Raw genomic sequence first — 20,228 nt, forward strand, 5'->3', positions numbered from 1 at the left:
TATGACCTTTCTTGCTCACTGTGTTTAATCCTAACATTTAAACTATGACTTTGTGCTCTGTGCATTAATCTCCGGCTTGTAACCTGCCCCTCTGCCCCAGCCATCATAAGGGGGCAAGAAGATCCGAAGCATTTGTTTGTATTCTCTCCAAAAGTGTTTTCTTTTTAATCAGTGATTCCCAACCTTGGGACTCCAAATGTTCTTGGACTGCACTTCCCAGAAGCCTTCACCGCTAGTTGTACTGGTCAGGATTTCCGGGAGTTGTAATCCAAGAATATCTAGGGGCCCAAGGTTGGGCACCACTGTTTTTACTATTTGAACTGGTTGAAGCTGTGCTTAATTTTAAAAATGCCCCCCCCCCAAAAGCTAGTTTCAAAACCTGTTTTACAGTCACAGTCAAACTTTATTTATTAGTATGGCCATAACAGCAGATCTCTGCAAATACTCTTTCTTGATCTCCTCCTTGGTCTTGCCTTGAAGGAGCAGAGAGGGGCAGTCATGCATGTTGTTTGAGGCGAAACTGTGGTTTAGTGCGACATCTTAACACATTTCTGTCCTGGTGGCTTTAATATTTTCCATATTTACCAGCTTAGGGGGTCAGGGAAGCTGGAGGAATGATTACCGGATTGTTTTGTTTTAACATTAATAAACAGCAGTGCAGGAATTAATATATCAATAACTAACAGTACAAAGTTCTGTCTCTAATCATAAGAGGGGTATGGAATCCTTGAGCAGTGCTGAAGGTGGGATTTGATCTATAAAAATATAAGAAACTCCTCAATGCACCACCTCCCCCAAAGCAGCTTTGGGTGTCTGAAAGCTAACTTACACATTTGTGATAGTACTAAAATATTGTGGTCTGGTCTGTTGTGCGCTCTGCACTCTGCCATCCTGCCTTTTACTGATTGAGGGCCAAGAGGAACAAATGATGTGATGGGACTATTCTGCTGTTCTGTGTGTCCTGGGTTCCCTCTGCAGGAACGGCCGTGCATCCATCTTCACAGAGAGTCGGATTGCTCACCTTGAGAAATTTGCTTCCCAGGGTAAAAAAGAAGGACCCCAATGGATAACTGTGAGGCTTCTCATCAGAAGCGTCAGACATGTTAAATTCTTTTTAGATGGCTTCCTGAGGAATTTAGAAGTGTTTAAAAGCACTGGAGAGAGCGAACACATTATCCCCAAAGACAGACAAACATGAAAGATTAATGTAATCTTGCATAAAATAATGCACATTCTTACACACACACATGCACGTACACACACACAAAATCCATCTGGAAGTGTCATGCCAGTCAGCAGAAACCTTTGATGAGTGGATGCAGCTGGGCGGTCTCTTCTGGCAAAAATGCCCTAGAAAATGCTGAATGTGGTTACGATGCTTTATGCCATCTGCACTATGCAAGCTCATTCTTTCTTTGCTGACATTTGCCACATTTGCACAGGAGTATCAACAAACAGAGACAGTGATGTAGAATGACAGATTCATTTCCTCCGGAGGCCACAGATTCTGGTGTGTACTTGTACCACCACCCTCCTGTGTTGTATTCCTTTGTTACTGGTATCCGTGTTTCTCATTTCCATGGCTAGTTAGAAATTTGCATTTAATGGTGCAATTTCAGATCATTCGTTTCTCTGTGATAAAATGACAAGCTCTAATAAATGAGGGGGTAGATGGACCTCATGTTTGTTGCACCTATCTGGCTTCTTTGGTAGAACCACAAGCTTCACACAGAGCCAGAGCAAAGAGCACGTGATTAGAATGAAAGAACAGGGCACCTTTAGAGACACTACATTTTGGTTTTGGTGCTAGATGTGAAGAGCACTCGCAGTCATTCCATACAGAAGTCCGCTTGAGTCACCTTGGACTTTCTGAGTTTCAGCAGCAAGTATTTATGTAGAAAATAATTTTTCTTATTGTTGTTGTTAAGCATTTGAGAGTCAGATCTACTACAGATCACTCAGAGATCTACTGGTAGATCTTGGTCTACGTTTTCCTGCCCACCCCAGAAGTAGAAGATACTAGTTTATTCCTCTACCTTATAAGTCAGTTACCATTGTTTTATGTATCCATTGTCTGTCTTGTAAAATAATTTATGTAGTTAAGTACCGTATTTTTCCGTTTATAAGACGCCCCCATTTATAAAACACCCCCACCCTTCTCTAACCCCAAATTAAGAAAACTTAGTTTTGAGTATTCAGCCTTTGGGCTCAGAACTCTCAGACATTACAAGTCCTTATTGAATCTGAGCACTGCCTACAGGTTCCACCTCCAATGAGGTGTCTTCCAATTAGTTTGTACAGCATCAGCTGACGTCAGTTACATAAGGCTCGTGATTGGAGGAAGTGAAGTCTCCTGACTGTAGGAAGCCTTGTGATTGGAGGCGGACTGTTTGCAGAGGCAAGGTATGTGCCATTTTGTTCTTGCCTCAGTTTACTTCCATGTATAAGACAACCTTCAATTTTTAGTCTAAAGATTTTAGGAAAAAGTATCATCTTGTACATGAAAAAATACGGTGTACCTCTACAGTTATGAACAAGTCATTATATACAACACACTTTTCTTTCACATTCCAAAATATATGGAAGAAATCTGGGAAACCATGTGATTGATTCTGTATGCATATAAAGAGGCTTTAGAACAGCACCACATATTGCATGGCCATCTGCTTTGGAAAGTCAGGAGAACTTCATGTTTGGTGTGGTAATTTGTTTCTCCAAGGGCAAAGGCTAAGAGGGAGACTGGGCCCACTGAGGATCTGTCTGAGAAAGATGTGCCTGACGAAATCCACCTTGCCGAGAACTTTCAGACTTTGCATCTGAGTGTAACATTCCTGGTGAAATCCATTTTGTCATGAACCTTTGGTCTTTACTTTCTTCACAGTGGTACAAGCCCAATGAAGTGGTGTTTTTATCTCTGAAAGCTTGCATATTGTATGGTGATTTTTAGTGGTTTGTAAAGGCATCGCCTATTATTTCATTTTGAATAGAAACATTGAATGTTATTTTTAAAATGTCTCATCATTTATGTATTATAATGGGTGATGTATCTTTTGTAGTCACTGAATATGAAGGACATGCTCTTACGTTGCTTAAGGAATGTGACCTGACATCATTTCATGGGTAAGAAGAACATTTTCAATTGTTTCCCTTCTTCTAATAGTGCCATTTATTAAGAAATTATAATAAGTGAAACAGGAACAACGTTCCTTTTAATAACCTGTAGAATTCTATCACTTGCATTGTGTCAGTCTTGCTAGTTCCCCCCCCCGCCAAAAAAAATCTGCTATTTATACAACAGCTCCAGTCTATACACAGAATTACACCTACCATCACGGGTTTCCCCACTCAGTGAAATCTGTCTGTGTTTATGAGAGTTCTGTGCATGAGAACACTGGCAAGTCTTTCTGATCAAGGAATTTAACTTTACATTTCCATACATGACACAAGTGTGTAGCTACCATCTTAGGTAATTTAAGTACTTAAGAAAACTTCCATTTTTCTTGATGATATTTCTTACATGCATTAATAATTTAATTTTTTTGAATTAATTTATTATCGTATCATATGTTCTTCTTCGTGGCCTCTGCGAATTACACTCTGGGTGATTTGCGCCTGCGCGGAGCCTCATCGGACGATTCTAGAGCTTCCGCTGTAGCAATGAACACATTAGAATATGTCCCTCCCCACCTGTATAAGTACCTTGGTGCCAAGTGTCCTCTTTCAGTTTCTTTCAACCGCCGCGTTGAGAGCCTCAAATTCTGCTTCTGTGAGCAAAAGAGAAAGAGAGCCTATTCTTGATTCCTTCTGTTATCAATCTTTTTCTTTTAAACTATTAGACCAAACTCTTTATCATCAGAGATTTTTCTTTTTCCCTCGCTTGGCCTCCAGCCGCAGCACCCCCCCCATCATCTGTTTTTCTCCTCTCTTATTTTCTCCTATTCATGGCCCCTTTCGGCCCGTTTAAGCACTGTGTTGTCTGTGACAATAAGATCTCACTTTCCGACGGACACGCTAAGTACTTCCTCCTGTACCAATTGCAAAAATTTTAAGCGCGGAGTTCTACGATCTCGCCTCTCAAGGCTAAAACTCTGACTTTGAGAACAATCCTTATAACCAGTTCAAATGGCCCAACCTCCCTGTAGGGCCACTTCCCAAACCAAAGCAATGGAAAAAGCCATAACTGAATCATCGAAACAGCATCCATCGGCTACACCAGCTCATTCTGATTCTCCATTTACATCATCTAAGACTCGAAGACACACAAATTGAAACCCTCCATACCAAAGTCCTCGACTTTGAAAACAACCTCTAAATGTCAGAGACTGACGGAAGCTGCTCCAACTCTGGAGCCTGTTCCTCCTAAACGAGCTAAACAGTCTAAGCCTACAGACATCCTACCACAACCACAACAACTCTCTGAATCAATTTCGGGCAGATCTCCCTCAGATGATGACAGACTTCTGTCTCATCAACCCTATTCTCAGTCTCCAGAATGAGATGATAGAGTCAACCAACTAACGTCCTCTCCTCCCAGTCCACGACCTTCCATTCCTTCCAACAATCCTTCGGTTATTCCATCACCCGAGGATTCCCATCCTGAACAGCTCGACATCATTCCATATTCAATGCCTTTGGATCACCCACCAATCCCTAACCAGGACCATCAACATCAACAATCTCGACAGCTCGCTTCATTGTGTGTGGTTCAAACCCACACGCAGTACATGCATCGGGTTGACATTTACCCCGACCAGTGCTCTGCTCGACAAATTGCACCAACTAGTCGACCAGGTGTTTTACCTGATTCGATAATACTTCTAATAGTTGGCCTACCTCTCGACAACCATCAGTGTTGAAGCGGCCACATCACTGAGAGGTGACTATACCTCTACCTGCTTCCCATTTGGTATTGAAAAAACCTCGGACAGTCAAGCAGATTTCATCCACACATGAGGCTTTTGCAGCCCCAGCCTCCCAATACTTTCCTACTACAATAGATGAAGGAAATCACTCTTCATGCTTGGCATCACCAGCATCAATTTATTCTACTGCCATGCCATTGCATCAGCAACCTCCGTTTCAATATCACAGAGACACAGGCTCTGATATCGACGATCCTCGATAGTCATCCTGGTCCATGGACACTCACTCCATTCCATTATGTCAACACAGTTCCCGGCCTCCGGTAAATCCAAGTCATTGACCCCAGCACCGTTACGACACCGACCTCAAGACCAAGGTCCATCCCTACCAATTGAGGTCTGTCGATGATCAACCACCATATTTCGATGTCAACGATCATCAACATCGACAGATGTCCATGGACATGCCGTTTCCATCTTTTCCGACTAATAACCGGCAATACTAGAAAACTGAGCCTCTTGACACTGAAGTCATTCGACAGTCCATTGATTCCAGATGTGACCTCGATGGCTTTGACCGTGGACCTTGGCCGCAGACTCCATCGGTGTTACTCACCTCTCCAGAGTCAGACATTGTTGATACTGATCTGCCGTCACCGGCAGAGGATTTCCAGACCTATGCCCAACTTACGATCTGCATGGCTATATCCCTTCATCTGCAAGTCCACCGACCATGGACAGAACCAGCTGATCATCTATAGGATCTGATCTCTAAAAATACAACCACTCTGGTGCACATAATCGATGTTACCATCTCTCCTTAGTACTGCACAGTGATCCTGGACAAAACCACCTTTGTCTTATACCATATCTAAACCATGATCCAGGAGCCATTTTCCTCCAAAAAAACAACAACAATAGCAGCAACAACCAGCTCCAAGTTCTATATTTGTCAAAGCCTCTCAATCGAGTTCTCGATACCAACAATCTCTCGGTATCGAGACAGCCGACGAAAAGACTCTCATGAGTAGAGGGCTTTACTCTTCCGCAGCCTTCACCATGCAAGTCGCTAATTATTAAGGAGCCATGAGAGCTTACCAATGCTTCCTCTGGGACAACATGTCCACCTTTATTGAATCCCTGCCAGGGGAAAGAAAGATACTAGCTCCAACTTTTCAACACGAAGGTCTCTCCATTGCTAAACAACAGATGCTCTCTGTCCGCCACGCCTTAGATGCTACAGCCAAGTCCATGGCCACTTCAGTAGCCCTATGCCATTTTTCCTGGCTCAGAACAGCCGTCTTAGCCAAAGATGCTCAGACACGTATCGAAGACCTCCCCTTCTTTTTCCTGCTGAAACTGACGATATACTAGAGAATGTACAAAAGAAATATTCAGCAGCCAGACATTGGGGAGTTTGCCCTTCCTACTAGCAACATTCTCAGCAAAATCAATGGAAATGACTCTATAGTTCGTACCAGAGGTTCCAATGAGGCTCCCCCATGACAAATCTCTTACAGTCCATACTTCAGAAACCAAAGAGCCAAAACTCAACAACAGCTTGCCATTAGGCGGAATGCCCGTAAACCCAAACACCATGTTTGACGTTCCTCTGACCAAGATCGCCACCCACCCTACAAACCCTGCCCTCTGGAAACACTTACCTGCATGGGAATCCATCACCACAGATTCCTGGGTACTCTCCATTATCAAAAATGGCTACTGCATCCACTTCTTTGACTTCCACTGACAACACACATCGTTACTGCACCATCACAACTCCTGCAAGAAGAAATAATGAATTTACGTCTCAAAGATGCCATACAACCCGTCTATCAAAACAACACCATGTTTTTCTATCACTATTTCACTGTCTGCAATCAAGATGAGGGACTTCACCCTATTCTAGATTTAAGATTATTAAACAACTACATTGTCACCACAAAATTCTGCCTGGATACTCTAGAATCAGTTCTTCCCTTACTTTGAAAAAACGACTGGTTCACCATCATAGACCTAAGAGATGCTTACTTTCATACTGCACACAGAAAATTCCTCTGTTTCCAACTTGGATCACAAGAATACCAATTCAAAAGACTCCCATTTGGCTTTGCAATAGCTCCGAGAGTATTCGCCAAGTGCATGGCGCCTGTAGCAGCCTACCTCAGACTTCAAAACATTCTCATCTTTCCATATATCGACGACTGGCTCCTTGTAGCACACTCCTGTTGCAAAGCTCAATGAGACCATTCATTTGGCTTATCAACTTGCTCAACAACCAGCCCCTACAGTGGTTTGCCCTCACTCCACCAGGGCAGTGGCAGCCTCTATAGCCTTTCTCTGCAACGTACCTCTTCTGGACATCTGCGCCTCTGCCACTTGGGCACAGCTGTCCATGTTTATCCATCATTATAGACTCAACCTCCGGCAGAAGTCTGATGTGGCATTTGGACGTACTGTTCTAGCCCCTACCTTGGTGTGACACCCTGCCTCCAGGTAAGACAGCTTATTAGTCACCCAGGGTGTGATTCAGAGGCCATGAAGAAGAACAACAGGTTACCCACCTGTAATTGTAGTTCTTCGAGTGGACCTCTGTGATTCATACATCCTGCCTGTCCTCCCCTCTGTCATGCCATTGTTTGCTTACTATTAAGCGGTGGTTGACACAACTGAAAGGGGATGCTTGGCGCCAAGGTACTTATATGGTGGGGAGGGGCATATTCTAATGTGTTCATTGCTTCCGCAATGTTAAAGCTAACAAATTTTAATTTGGTATAAGCTTTTGGGGATGATACCCCACTCCTTGATACACTTGAAGAAACGGGCTTCAATATATGAATTAATATTTATGCATCATCCAGTCATTTCTAATTATGTAGCTCTCATTGAGTTTTCTGGGAATAATAGAACTCAGAAGCAGTTTAGCAGTCCCTTCTTCTGGTAACACACTGGGATTATGCAGCTTGAAAGTTAACGCTAAATAAATCATGTTGACTAGAAATCTATTACTTTCATTTGTTGGCAAAATCAAAAAAGTATAAATGACAGGTGTTGAACTGCTATTAATTAAAAAACTGATCATGTGCTATGTCATGTGATTGTTGTGTAATAAGGAATACAAACAGACTTCTTAACTAATGGCAATTCACCTGTGTAATTGTAATTTACAATAAAAATGTGGATATGTAACTGAAGCAAACAGACGAGATAACCCAGTCAATGACTTTCAGCATGGCAATCAAAATATCAACAGTAAAAAAATGATTGTGGTGAAAATGAATTTACAGACGTTCTGTATGTAGTCATACCTTCATTCTTCTCCACAGTTAATAATCAATCATCTCCCTCTATATGAGTCTGCCCTGGGGCTTTAAGATCATCAGGAGCAGCCTTTCTCTTGGCCCCATCACTTTCACAGGTGCATCTGATGAAGACATGGGAGAGGGCCTTCTCTGTTGCTGCTCCCAGACTTTGGAACTCCCTCAGACCGGACTCATCTTTGCTATCCTTCCTTAAACAGGCAAAGACCTTTCTCTTCAGGCAAACCTTCCCTTAGGGACTGGCAGCCTGAGTGGGGTTTTTAAAAATGGATGGTTGCGCTCGGTTGTTTATAACTGTGGGGTCACGAAGAGTCGGACACAACTTAACAACTAAACAATAACAAGCCTTAAAAAAATCTCTTGTTATTTAAAATGTAATAATGGTAAGTGTTAGTGGTCAGAATCCTGTGGGTTGTATATGCTTGTGTGTAAATTCCATAACTCACAACAATAAATTGTCACTAATGAGGTATTGGTTGTATTATAAGGTACTCACCTAGTAATGTGACAGGTGCCATATTAAACTAGCATCAATTCACTGCAGTGAGTTACACAGATTAACTTAATCGTGAACAAATCATCAGTACAATTCTGACCATTAATTGTTTACGGAATCTAGCTAAAAGTAACTGTTAAAAACTGAAAGATGAACATTTCCTGCATTTAAATCTTGAAAGAAAAATCTGTGTGCTTGGTGCTCTTAAGCACATCAGGATGTCCATTCTTATCAGGCGGTACAGAATCAGAAAAAACAACAACTGTGAAATGAATATATTCTAATGGTTAAATAAATTAAACAATATAGACGATTTTCCTGGAGTATGTTAGCTCACTAAGTTGTGTCAGAAGGATTATAAAGGTAAACACTTTCACCCTGATCACATAAATGTACTGCAATAATTTGTTTCTGTCGTGATGAAGAATCTTGCAACTGGTTCTGCTTTAGGGTGGTTTCTGTTGGTGGAGATGGGACTGCTAGTGAGGTGGCTCATGGTCTTTTACTCAGAGCCCAGATGGATGCCGGAGTGGACACGGACAATGAACGTCCACCAGTCAGAGCAAAGGTCCCTCTTGGAATAATACCAGCAGGTGAGATCGTAGTAAGCGTGCAGGATAGGGTAAATAGTGGCATTGTGGATAGAATTGCTTCCATATTTTATTGGTGCAGTATTACTTTAAAATTTGTAATCATATTATATTATTTTTTTTAAAATCTCAGTAAACTTTTCTGGCACACTGGAAACTCTTTGGCTGACTTTCCCCACACAGAGGCCTAAATCCAACATTTCCCTGTTTCATCAGTTCAGCACAACATCCTTCCCTTCCTCCTCTTCTCTTTCTAAACTTCTTACACTTTGGAGGGTATCCTGCGAAAAAGGTTATTCCATGCACAGGGGGGCTGCAGTGCCAAGGGAAGATCACTCCACCTCCTCGGGTTTTTGCTGCTCCACTAGGAGAAGTCCAGCAATGGATCCCGCTCAGGCTTGGATATGACTCCTCAAAAAACAAGCTTTAACTCATTTCTAGGAATGTGGTGCAGGGAACAGAGTGACAGATGAGGATGCAGGAGACACGAATCTGAATGCCCTTTTGGCTATGGAAACCCATGGGGAGGAGGGGGGAGCTGATTAAACCATTCCTTAAATATCTCACCTACATCAAAAGCCCTATTAGCATTGCTAGAAATCAGTTCTGACTTGACACACACATTGAAGGTGTGATATACCACTTCTTTCTTATCCCATGTACAATGACTTGAATGGTAATAGACTTAAACTAGCATGCTGAGCTACAGTGGGGAAATAGACTTAAAAGAAAAGGCAGCCCTGACTAGGATCTGTGATCAGCCACTGGATCCTGGTCGATCTTTCTGATCATACACGTGTGTGTGTTTAGTCGTTTAGTCGTGTCCGACTCTTCGTGACCCCATGGACCAGAGCACGCCAGGCCCTCCTGTCTTCCACTGCCTCCCGGAGTTGTGTCAGGTTCATGTTGGTTGCTTCGCAGACACTGTCCAGCCATCTCATCCTCGGTCGTCCCCTTCTCCTCTTGCCATCACACTTTCCCAACATCAGGGTCTTTTCCAGGGAGTCTTCTCTTCTCATTAGATGGCCAAAGTACTGGAGCCTCAGCTTCAGGATCTGTCCTTCCAGTGAGCACTCAGGGTTGATTTCCTTTAGAACTGATAGGTTTGTTCTCCTTGCAGTCCAGGGGATTCTCAAGAGCCTCCTCCAGCACCACAATTCAAAGGCATCAATTCTTCGGCGGTCTGCTTTCTTTATGGTCCAGCTCTCACTTCCATACATCACGACAGGAAAAACCATAGCTTTGACTATTCGGACTTTTGTTGGCAAGGTGATGTCTCTGCTTTTCAAGATGCTGTCCAGATTTGTCATCGCTTTCCTCCCAAGAAGAAGGCGCCTTTTAATTTCAGGGCTGCTGTCTCCATCTGCAGTGATCATGGAGCCCAGGAAGATAAAATTTGACACTGCCTCCATATCTTCCCCTTCTATTTCCCAGGAGGTGATGGGACCAGTGGCCATGATCTTAGTTTTTTTGATGTTGAGTTTCAGACCGTTTTTTGCACTCTCCTCTTTCACTCTCATTACAAGGTTCTTTAATTCCTCCTCACTTTCTGCCATCAGAGTGGTATCATCTGCATATCGGAGGTTGTTGATATTTCTTCCGGCAATCTTAATTCCGGCTTGGGTTTCTTCCAGTCCAGCCTTCCGCATGATGTATTCTGCATATAAGTTAAATAAGCTGGGGGACAATATACAGCCTTGCCGTACTCCTTTCCCAATTTTGAACCACTCAGTTGTTCCATGACCAGTTCTAACTGTTGCTTCCTGCCCCACATATAGGTTTCTCAGGAGACAGATAAAGTGGTCAGGCACTCCCATTTCTTTAAGAACTTGCCATAGTTTGCTGTGGTCCACACAGTCAAAGGCTTTCGCATAGTCAATGAAGCAGAAGTAGATATTTTTCTGGAACTCTCTGGCTTTCTCCATAATCCAGCGCAAGTTAGCAATTTGGTCTCGAGTTCCTCTGCCTCTTCGGAATCCAGCTTGTACTTCTGGGAGTTCTCGGTCCACATACTGCTGAAGCCTACCTTGTAGGATTTTGAGCATAACCTTGCTAGCGTGCGAAATGAGTGCAATTGTACGGTAGTTGGAGCATTCTTTGGCACTGCCTTTCTTTGGGATTGGGATGTAGACTGATCTTTTCCAATCCTCTGGCCACTGTTGAGTTTTCCAAACTTGCTGGCATATTGAATGTAGCACCTTAACAGCATCATCTTTCAAGATTTTAAATAGTTCAACTGGAATGCCATCACCTCCACTGGCCTTGTTGTTAGCCAGGCTTTCTAAGGCCCACTTGACTTCGCTCTCCAGGATGTCTGGCTCAAGGTCAGCAACTACATTGTCTGGGTTGTCCGGGATATCCACATCTTTCTGATATAATTCCTCTGTGTATCATACACAATTGATACAAATGATTTAGAGCAGCTGCCTAAGATGGCAATTGGCCATATAGTTTAACTTTTTTCTCAGAACTATTGTTTACATTTGCCTCCTTAAGAAAAGATTGAAATAAATACAGAATATTATCTTGCTTTCACTATTTCACTTGAAAACATTTTAAAGAATAAAAGTTTAAAAATTTAAAATTAATATGTTGAAAATGGTCTAATAAACACAATATATGAATTAGGTGAAGCAGATAATGAGTTATCAAGTAGCATACAGCAACATAGCAGTAGTAGCAGCAGTTGTTTCTTACACTGAGCCTTTGTTTTTGTTTTCAAAATATTCTCTGTTTTCACTCTGTTTTTCTACTTGTTTTCTCTACTTTTACTAATATAATCATTTAGACTTCTTTTTTCCTCCTGTACTACCTGCTGTGTTTGCTGTAATCCATGGCCTACAATTTTTCGTGGTAAATATAATCTGTCCACATCACTTTTTGGATATAGTGCATGATGCATGTCCGTTAGTTTCTGTGTTTTTTGATCCAATTCTTCTCATTCGTTTTGGGTCCAATTATTCCAGCTGGATATTTAATTACTGGGACTGCCCATGTCTTTATGGCTTTGATTGTATTTCCACCATTTAATTTTGATTTTAAGATTTTTCACAGTCATTAATTTGAAATAAATTAAACAGCTGGAAATATAAATCACTACATGGACAACACCTGAGAAATATTGATGGAAAGTATGATCATAATTCAACATGGGCATGGCTAAAACTGGGAACCATTAAGAAAGAAACTGAAGACTTGATTTTTGCTACACAAGAACAAGCATTCGAAACCAATGTGATGACAGCTAAAATTCAAGGAACTGGGGCTAACAGCAAATGTCAACTTTGCCAAGAAAAAAGATGAAACTGTCACACTTCATCTGCAAATGCCAAAAAATTGCACAAAGAAATTACAAAATTAGACATGAAAGAGTGGCAAAAATAATGCACTGGTCATTATGCAAACAACAACTCACCAACCTCAAAAAAAAAAAAAAAACCAACTATGGGAACATCAGGTAGAGAAGGTGTCAGAAAATGAGTAACTCAATATCTTGTGAAATTTCCAGATTCAAACTGATAGACACCTTGAACACAGCATACCAGACATAGTAACATAATGAAGAAATGTCTGGATAATTGACATTTCAATTCTAGTGGATGCCAGAGTTGAAAATAAAGAATTGGAAAAATTAACAAAATACAAAGATCTGGCAATTGAAACATTTCACTTGTGGATGAAACACACTGCAGTGGCCCCCATAGTCATTGGGCTTTGGGAACAGTGTCAAGAAATTTCACCCAGTACTATAAGCAGTTGCAGATCTCAGAAATCACACCGTCAGAGCTACAAAAAATGGCAATATTAGGAACAGCATATACGGTGCTGATATTTAACCGATACTTAGGTTTCTGGTTAAAAGTTATATCTGTTATATAATACTAGTCAGTGTTTTTATGATGTTGATTGACTGTGCCTGATATTTTTGAATAATAGCGTGAATACTCTGACCTGCATTTGTCCTTATAATTGTTCTGAAAGTTGTTTAGGTGATATGAGATTGAATTCTTCCAGCATCTTATTCTGCATAGAGTAGAAGGGCTTAGTTTTTTTACTCCTGAGAAGAACTTGTATGTCACAAGTGAGTGCGTACAAGACTTCAAGTTGATAACTTTAAATTAGTATCTGACAAATGTGTGAATTAACTCTTAAATTTTGTTGTTCAAATTTGAGGAAAATTATTTGTTTTGTGTAGTTAAAAAGTATGCAATTAGAACAGATGTGGGCGAATTGCACTCCAGAGATCAAAGGAATGTGTTTTTGGAGAATTTTTTAGGCTCTGGAGGGAGCCCCAAACAGCGGCTTTTGCATTGGTAGCCAGAACGTCCCACTCCCAGAAGATGTGGTGCCCCCAAACACTTCTAGTCATGTTCTGTTTTGCCTTCCTCTCCTTTTTTTCGCCATTTCTACCTGAAAACGTGGCCACCATCCCCACAAAAGCGGCTTTTATATTTGGACATTTTTGCAGGGAAGTGTGTTTTCCAAGTCTGCATTTAGTTGTCTAAAGACTCCTCCCCCATGCACCCCCATTCTCCTCATTTCATAGTATGTGCTAAATGATAATTTTCTAGTGTGAGTGAGGGAGTGTGTGGATAGCCATTGGTTGAAAGAGTTTGAGATTTACAGGAAGGAAGATTTTGCCCGGCCAGAGCATTGAGCTTTTTAATGTAATCTAATAAAACCGGTCCAGTAGAAGAAACCTGTGGCAGTACTGCTGGCCATATAGGGACACCGTTCGTTGCTATGGGTACCACAGCTGAGGAACTGTGCAGAGGGATTTGGATAAAGAAGAGAAAAAATGGAAGGGTGGGAGAAAGCAGTTTAATTGCTGTAGAACAAAGGAAGGTTATATAATGAGTGTAAATTCAACAGTCCTAAATCATCCCCTTACATTGTTTTCTGCCTCCAATTAATTTGGGTTGAATTAAAAAAAATTCCTGAGATTTCTTGGTTCTGTGATAGTTTGGGCATTGGTGCAATTTTCATGAGACTCTTAGATATGCTTGAGTAGGAAGTCATTACATCACATTTATCTGTTTGGATGTGGGAGACATTAACAGACTTATGAATATTCATGTTGTCTGGTTAATTAAGTTAATTGTTCTGCAGGAGTGCTTGCACTTCCAAGGACATTTCCCCCACACAATTTCTTTCTGGTACCTACATCATTCATGCTTTACAGGAACGGCTGATACTTTTCACCTCTTTAGAACCCTCTGGAAGAAGGGTTACTTTGTTGTTGATGTTAACGGGAACCGTAGCTTTTCAGAAGTTGTAATTTATAGATTGAGTTGGTTGTGAGCATATATATTTGGAGAACGCTACAACATAAACAATCTTGAAACTGACATTAATAAGCAGACTTAAATTAATCCTGCAATGCGCTATCACAGAGAAAATGTGAAATCTGTGATCTTCTAAGAATAATCATGGTTACTTATTTGTAAATTTGTATTATTGTTAGAAATGTTAAGCCTCAAAAGAATAACATCATGGTAAAAATAAGCCAAATAATATGTTGCTCGTGGCCTTTGCTTTGAGATGGGAAAGTGTGTGATATAAAATATTTGTTTAGTATTTTTTAAAAATCTTGAACATAAAAGCTGGTTAGTTAGATTTCAAAGTTTTATGTTCTTGGAGCTTACCTTCCAGACTCAAAGAACACAACTGGCTCTTTCAGGTGCAATTATTCTGCAGTTCTGCATACTGGGATGTAAATCTCATGGAATTTACAAACACTAAGGAAGCATTTTTAAGACCTGAATGATGGCCATTTAGCTATAAGAACTCACTCTTGTCCAAGGCTATAGGGAAAAGATTGAAAGGCAAAAATCCTACATAAGGAGGAAAATAAAACCCCTCTGCAAGACGTTGAGTTAACAACTGGAGGGCAGAGTAAAGGAAAGCAAAGTGTGCTGCTTCAGGACTGCCCCATAGCACTTAAAGCAATCTCTGGTGGTTTATAATTTAATGATGCAGGCTACACATTATGCAAGCTATCAACTTCAAAAGGATGGAAGGCTGAATCAGCCTTGAACCGACCACCTGAGTCCATTGGGATCAAACTCAGGTCATGAGCAGAGTCTTCACTGCAATACTGCAGTTTAACCACGACATCACAAAGCTCCCGCAATGAAAATCAGCTGCCCTTCACTCATTACAATATTGTATACAAAACAATAGGTTTTGATATCCCTAAAATAAAATGGAATAACCCTAAAATAAAGTATTACAGGACCAGGCTGAGTCGAATATTACTAACATCAGTTAGGAAAGACATTATAATGACTCTAATGTGGGATGGAATGATGTCTAAATGAAAAAACCCATCCCTATCAATATAATCTAAAGAACCTTTAGTATGATGTACAGTAATCTTAAATATTTTATACTTGCTGTTTAACATTTGCAGGTTCTACAAATGCTTTGGCACACACTCTGAATGGAATTCAGCACACACTGACAGCAATATTACACATAATCCTGGGTAAGTAATTCCATATCTAATAGGTGTAGAAAAGAAACTGAACTTTATTAAATATGCCACATCAGTTTGGAGAACCAGTATACACAGGCAAAACTGACCACATTTACTTTTTTGTAGTTTGCTTTAACAAAATGGATAGGGTTGCATTTTTCAGATCCCTGTGATGATTATATATGGTTCAGACTAGTTTCACAGTCTTTCCAGTTTTATAAGAAAGGTAAAATGCCTCTATTATGCCCCATTCAACATTTTTTTCTGACTCTTCTTTAACCTAAAGTGAGCCCATGAGATCCAGAATATGATGCACATGTGCACTGTGCATACACCATCACAAATAACTAGGAGGGATTGCAGTTCAAGAGTAGATGACATGCTTTGCAAGCAGAAGGTGCTGGCTTCAATCCCTGGCACCTCCAGGCCGGGTTAGGGAAGGCCCCTGCCTGAAATGTTGGACAGCCTCTGCCAGTCAGAATTGAGAGTACTGGGAGATATGGACCAGTAATCGTCCTCAGTGTAAGGCAGCTTCCCATGTTTCTTTATTCCCATGGTTCTTGTGTCTACTCATTCTCTCCTTTTTCACACTAGGAAGGAGAAATGGATTGTAACGGTTTTAGTCTCAATGTGTTGATACTGAAATGCCTCATAGTGTAAATTGATTGTAAACCAACTTGAGCCATATGATGAGGAGCAAAAAAGAAGAAGTAATAAATACAAACCTATGTTTGCATTAATCTTGCACATCAGGGCATCTTCAGTCAGTGGACATGTGCACTTTCCGTACTCCAAGCAAAGTACTTCGTTTTGGATTCTCTTCTGTGTTTGGCTTTGGATCAAGAACATTAGCTTTCGCTGAGAAGCACCGTTGGCTGCCACCGAATCAGCGAAAAGACTTTGCTGTAGTCAAAACACTAGCAAATCTGAAGTATGAATTTTTAATGTTTATTTTTAAATGCTGTTTCTAAATCATGTTTCTCTGTGTTTTTTGACACTCAAGAAGCTCTAAACTAACCTGAAAAACTACTCCAGAAAAGCAGAGGCCAGGCAAGAGAGAATCAGTCTCATTCAAAAGCAGGCAACAGTATATGAGATAGAAAATCCACCAGCAGACCTATGCAGGCAGTAGTTTTTATCAGCCATTCCATCCCTTTCAATGCTTGAAGTCTTCTCTTCCCTTTTTAAAAGTACAGTAATCAGCAGCAAGCAGACCAGACAGCTGCAGAAATAATACAAGAAAATACAGGAACAAAAACAATCAAAGGAAAAAAACACACACAAAAAATACAACATAAGAAAAAAAACAAAGAGGGAAAAATCCCCAAAGAAATTGCCCCCCAACAATAATCCCAAGGAGGCAGGCTGACACAAATGGACTGCCTGGCAGCACCAAATAATCCAAAGAAATTGGGAAGAAATGGAATGGTATAGAGAATTGTGGGATATGGCTATTAATGATAAACTGACATGCGATATGAAAATAAGCAGGGGCCAAATGAAAAATAATGACTTAAAAAAAGTATGGAACGTATTTTTAGAACATGTATTTCGGAGAGGGAGGGGGTATACACCAAGTGAAGAAACATTGAAATTTTGGAATGAAAATGGATGGAAAGAAGTGTAATGCTAGTCCTGAGGGTGATGGGTTCACTGTTATGTTTTGTAATTTATAGTCTCGTAATTTACAGTTTGTTTTTTTGTAGCAGTAGGTATTTTGTATTTTTCGGTTTTTTATTATTATTTTTTGTACTTTTTAATTAAAATAAAATTAAAAAAAAAGAAATTGGGAAGAAATTTCCCCTCTCTCAAAATCATGGAAAGGCCAAAAAAAAAAAAAAAAAAAAAAAAAAAAAAAAAGGAAAGGAAAAGGAAAGGATCCAACATCAAGGATCAGCAGGGAGGCAGCCATCCAAAATGGTGGGAACCAGGATCTCAGCACACAGTAATTACACAAGGAAGGAACCCTTACTGGATTCCAAGTCCTTATTAATCCAAAATTCCTGCTGTTGTTCTGATTGAATAGCTCAGGGATCTCTAAACTATGGCCCATGGGCCAAATTAGGCCCACCTTGTCTTTTTATCTGGCCCCGTGAATGCTGCAGGCTCAGGTCCGTCCCCTCTAGTCCGTGCATGTGTGCATGTGTGTGTGTACCATTGGCCCTCAAAAAATGTGTAAAATAGATGGTGTGGCCCTGATGCTGAAAAGTTTGGAGACTCCTGGACTAGCTGCTAGCAATTCTTGTGATTCTCTTGGATGAAATATTTCTGATGCAATTTGACAGACCAAGGGTGAAAGAGCGTCAAAAGGCTTCATGAAGGAAGGAGTGCTAAAGAAACATGAAGCTTTGGTGTATCTCTCTTTTGTAAATACAAATCATTCACGTTTTTGAGGCTCTCTTTCAGCAGTCACTGAAAGAACATGAGAACCTCTTTCATGCTTTGTGTATTTTAGTTAAACATGAAAGATCCATCTCTAAAAATATATATTTTTGAGCTAAGAGTATGCTCTTTCTGTCCCTAGGCCAGAAGACTGTGAATTGTCATTCCTACCTATAAAGCCCTTGGAGCAAGATGCCCAGGAGAACGATAGGTATGTAACAATCAGACAGTCGTGAGGCTGTGTATTCAAGCTATCCAGTAACAGTCCCAGTTCAACCCAGAGATAGTTGTGATGAGTTTAAGCATCACCAATTTCAACAAAATTTTCCAAAATGGTTTGACTGGAACCATTGTAGTGAACAGCAAATAAATGAGTATCTTTTCTTTGAGCGACTTACTAACTTTTAATAAACTAAATAGTCTGTCATTTTTGTTCTTTCAGATTGTGCTTTGTTTTCATTAATACACTTCAGCTAAAGCCATGAAGCCAAAGAAATCCCTTTCAACTTCAGTTGGACTTAGTATCAATAATGTCTTTAAGATTAGAACTGAAACTTGTCTTTTAAAGATATATTAGATTGTTCTCTCCTGAATCTGGATGTTTAATTCCATTTCACATGCTCCCTTTTTAACATTTGCTTATTAGCGTACATCATTCAGTGCTTGTTAATTCTTTTTTTTTCCTAATGCATTTATTTTTAGAAAGAAGAGAGAGGGACTAAAACTGGGTAAGTTTTCAAGTTTAATCACTTACAGAAAAGAATTAAGGCTGCTTGACGTAATGCAGTGTGTTGTTATATTTAGACAGCAGGGAGGATTGGCACAAGATCCACGGTCACTTCCTGAACGTAAGCATAATGGCAATCCCTTGCCTTTGTTCAATGGCACCAAGAGGCTTGGCACCTAATACCAGGTCAGTTCAGTAAGGACTTACGGAATTAGAGGAATGTCTCTGGCCTCTTACTCTAAAACCTTGGCTTTCCCCAGAATGTAGGCTTGTTTTCATGAGCAGTCTAGACCCTCTGAGGTTGGGTGAGAGGGATGAAGAGGGCTGAGGTGGACTACGGTTGACTCTCTAATCTCAGGAATGGTAATCAGTTTTTGGATCAGGCAGATGAGGTCAGCCACCTAGAATAATCAGTAGATAATTACAGTGATTAAATTAGTTTACAAGTCTGACTTAAGTGGTAGTCGTCAAGTGATGAGCTCCTGTGGGCTTTCATAATGAGAGATCTACCTCTTTTGGATTTGCTAGAGGTGTATTGTAAAGACACAACAGATGCTGTAAATACAAAATGTAGAAGTTCCAGTGAAAGCCACTTAGCAGAAATACAGTGAAAGACTAGAGTCATGTATCATTATAAAAATAATTAGCGCTGCTATCATTAGGGAATATTTTGATATTGCCTGGTTTGGTGAAGACTGGGTTTCCTCCAAGCCGGTAAAGGGCACTTTCCTGGGGGGCCCATTTCATGTGTGTATAACTTGGATGTCTGAAGCCCAATCGTCACCAAACTTGGAGGGATTGTAGAGGAGAGTGAGATGAAGCTCCTCTATGATAGGTACCTGGGAGGGGGCAATCTTTCCTGCGGGGGGCTACTTGTGGGTGTTTAACACAGATATGCAAAATCCAAACTTCACCAAACTTGCAGGGCTTCTAGAGGAGAGTCAGGGGAAGCTCTTCTGTGATTTTGGTGTCTCTAGGTACTTGGTGGCTGTTTTATAGGGTTTTAAAGTAAAATAATGAATTGATGAATTGATTCATCAATTTGTCAGAAAAAAATTATACATTTGTAACTAGTGATTTATCAGCCTAGATGAATCATGAATCAAAACGAATCACCATTTTTCTGATTAATGCCCATCTCTAGATAACACCAACATTTCCCCATAGCTTGCCATTCATCCAGAATAAATACATTTCAGATCTTTTTTCATAGGCACTGTAGGCAGTTAGGAAGGTTACATCATTCCTCTTAATTGGATTGCATTATTGTATAATAAAGAATTGAAACTTTTAAGTTGACTGCCTTTTACAAGTAATATTTTTTTAAAGCTCTGGTACAAAAATGGCTTTAGTGTGTGAACAACAATATTCCA

The 20,228-nt window shown here is 40.5% G+C and overlaps 1 protein-coding gene across 1 annotated transcript in view; it reads left to right on the top strand.

Annotated features, from left to right (window-relative positions):
* CERKL (CERK like autophagy regulator) overlaps positions 1–20,228 on the top strand; it is a 58,734-nt gene that overhangs the window by 27,810 nt on the left and 10,696 nt on the right. The window contains exons 4-10 of the mRNA XM_072980953.2: positions 3,057–3,120; positions 9,129–9,271; positions 15,681–15,755; positions 16,500–16,677; positions 18,271–18,339; positions 18,831–18,856; positions 18,933–19,041. Of these exons, the coding sequence (XP_072837054.2) occupies positions 3,057–3,120; positions 9,129–9,271; positions 15,681–15,755; positions 16,500–16,677; positions 18,271–18,339; positions 18,831–18,856; positions 18,933–19,041 (664 nt within the window). The remainder of the gene's footprint in view (positions 1–3,056; positions 3,121–9,128; positions 9,272–15,680; positions 15,756–16,499; positions 16,678–18,270; positions 18,340–18,830; positions 18,857–18,932; positions 19,042–20,228) is intronic.

Source organism: Pogona vitticeps, chromosome 1, assembly GCF_051106095.1.
Source record: "Pogona vitticeps strain Pit_001003342236 chromosome 1, PviZW2.1, whole genome shotgun sequence".
Lineage (NCBI taxonomy): Eukaryota > Metazoa > Chordata > Lepidosauria > Squamata > Agamidae > Pogona > Pogona vitticeps.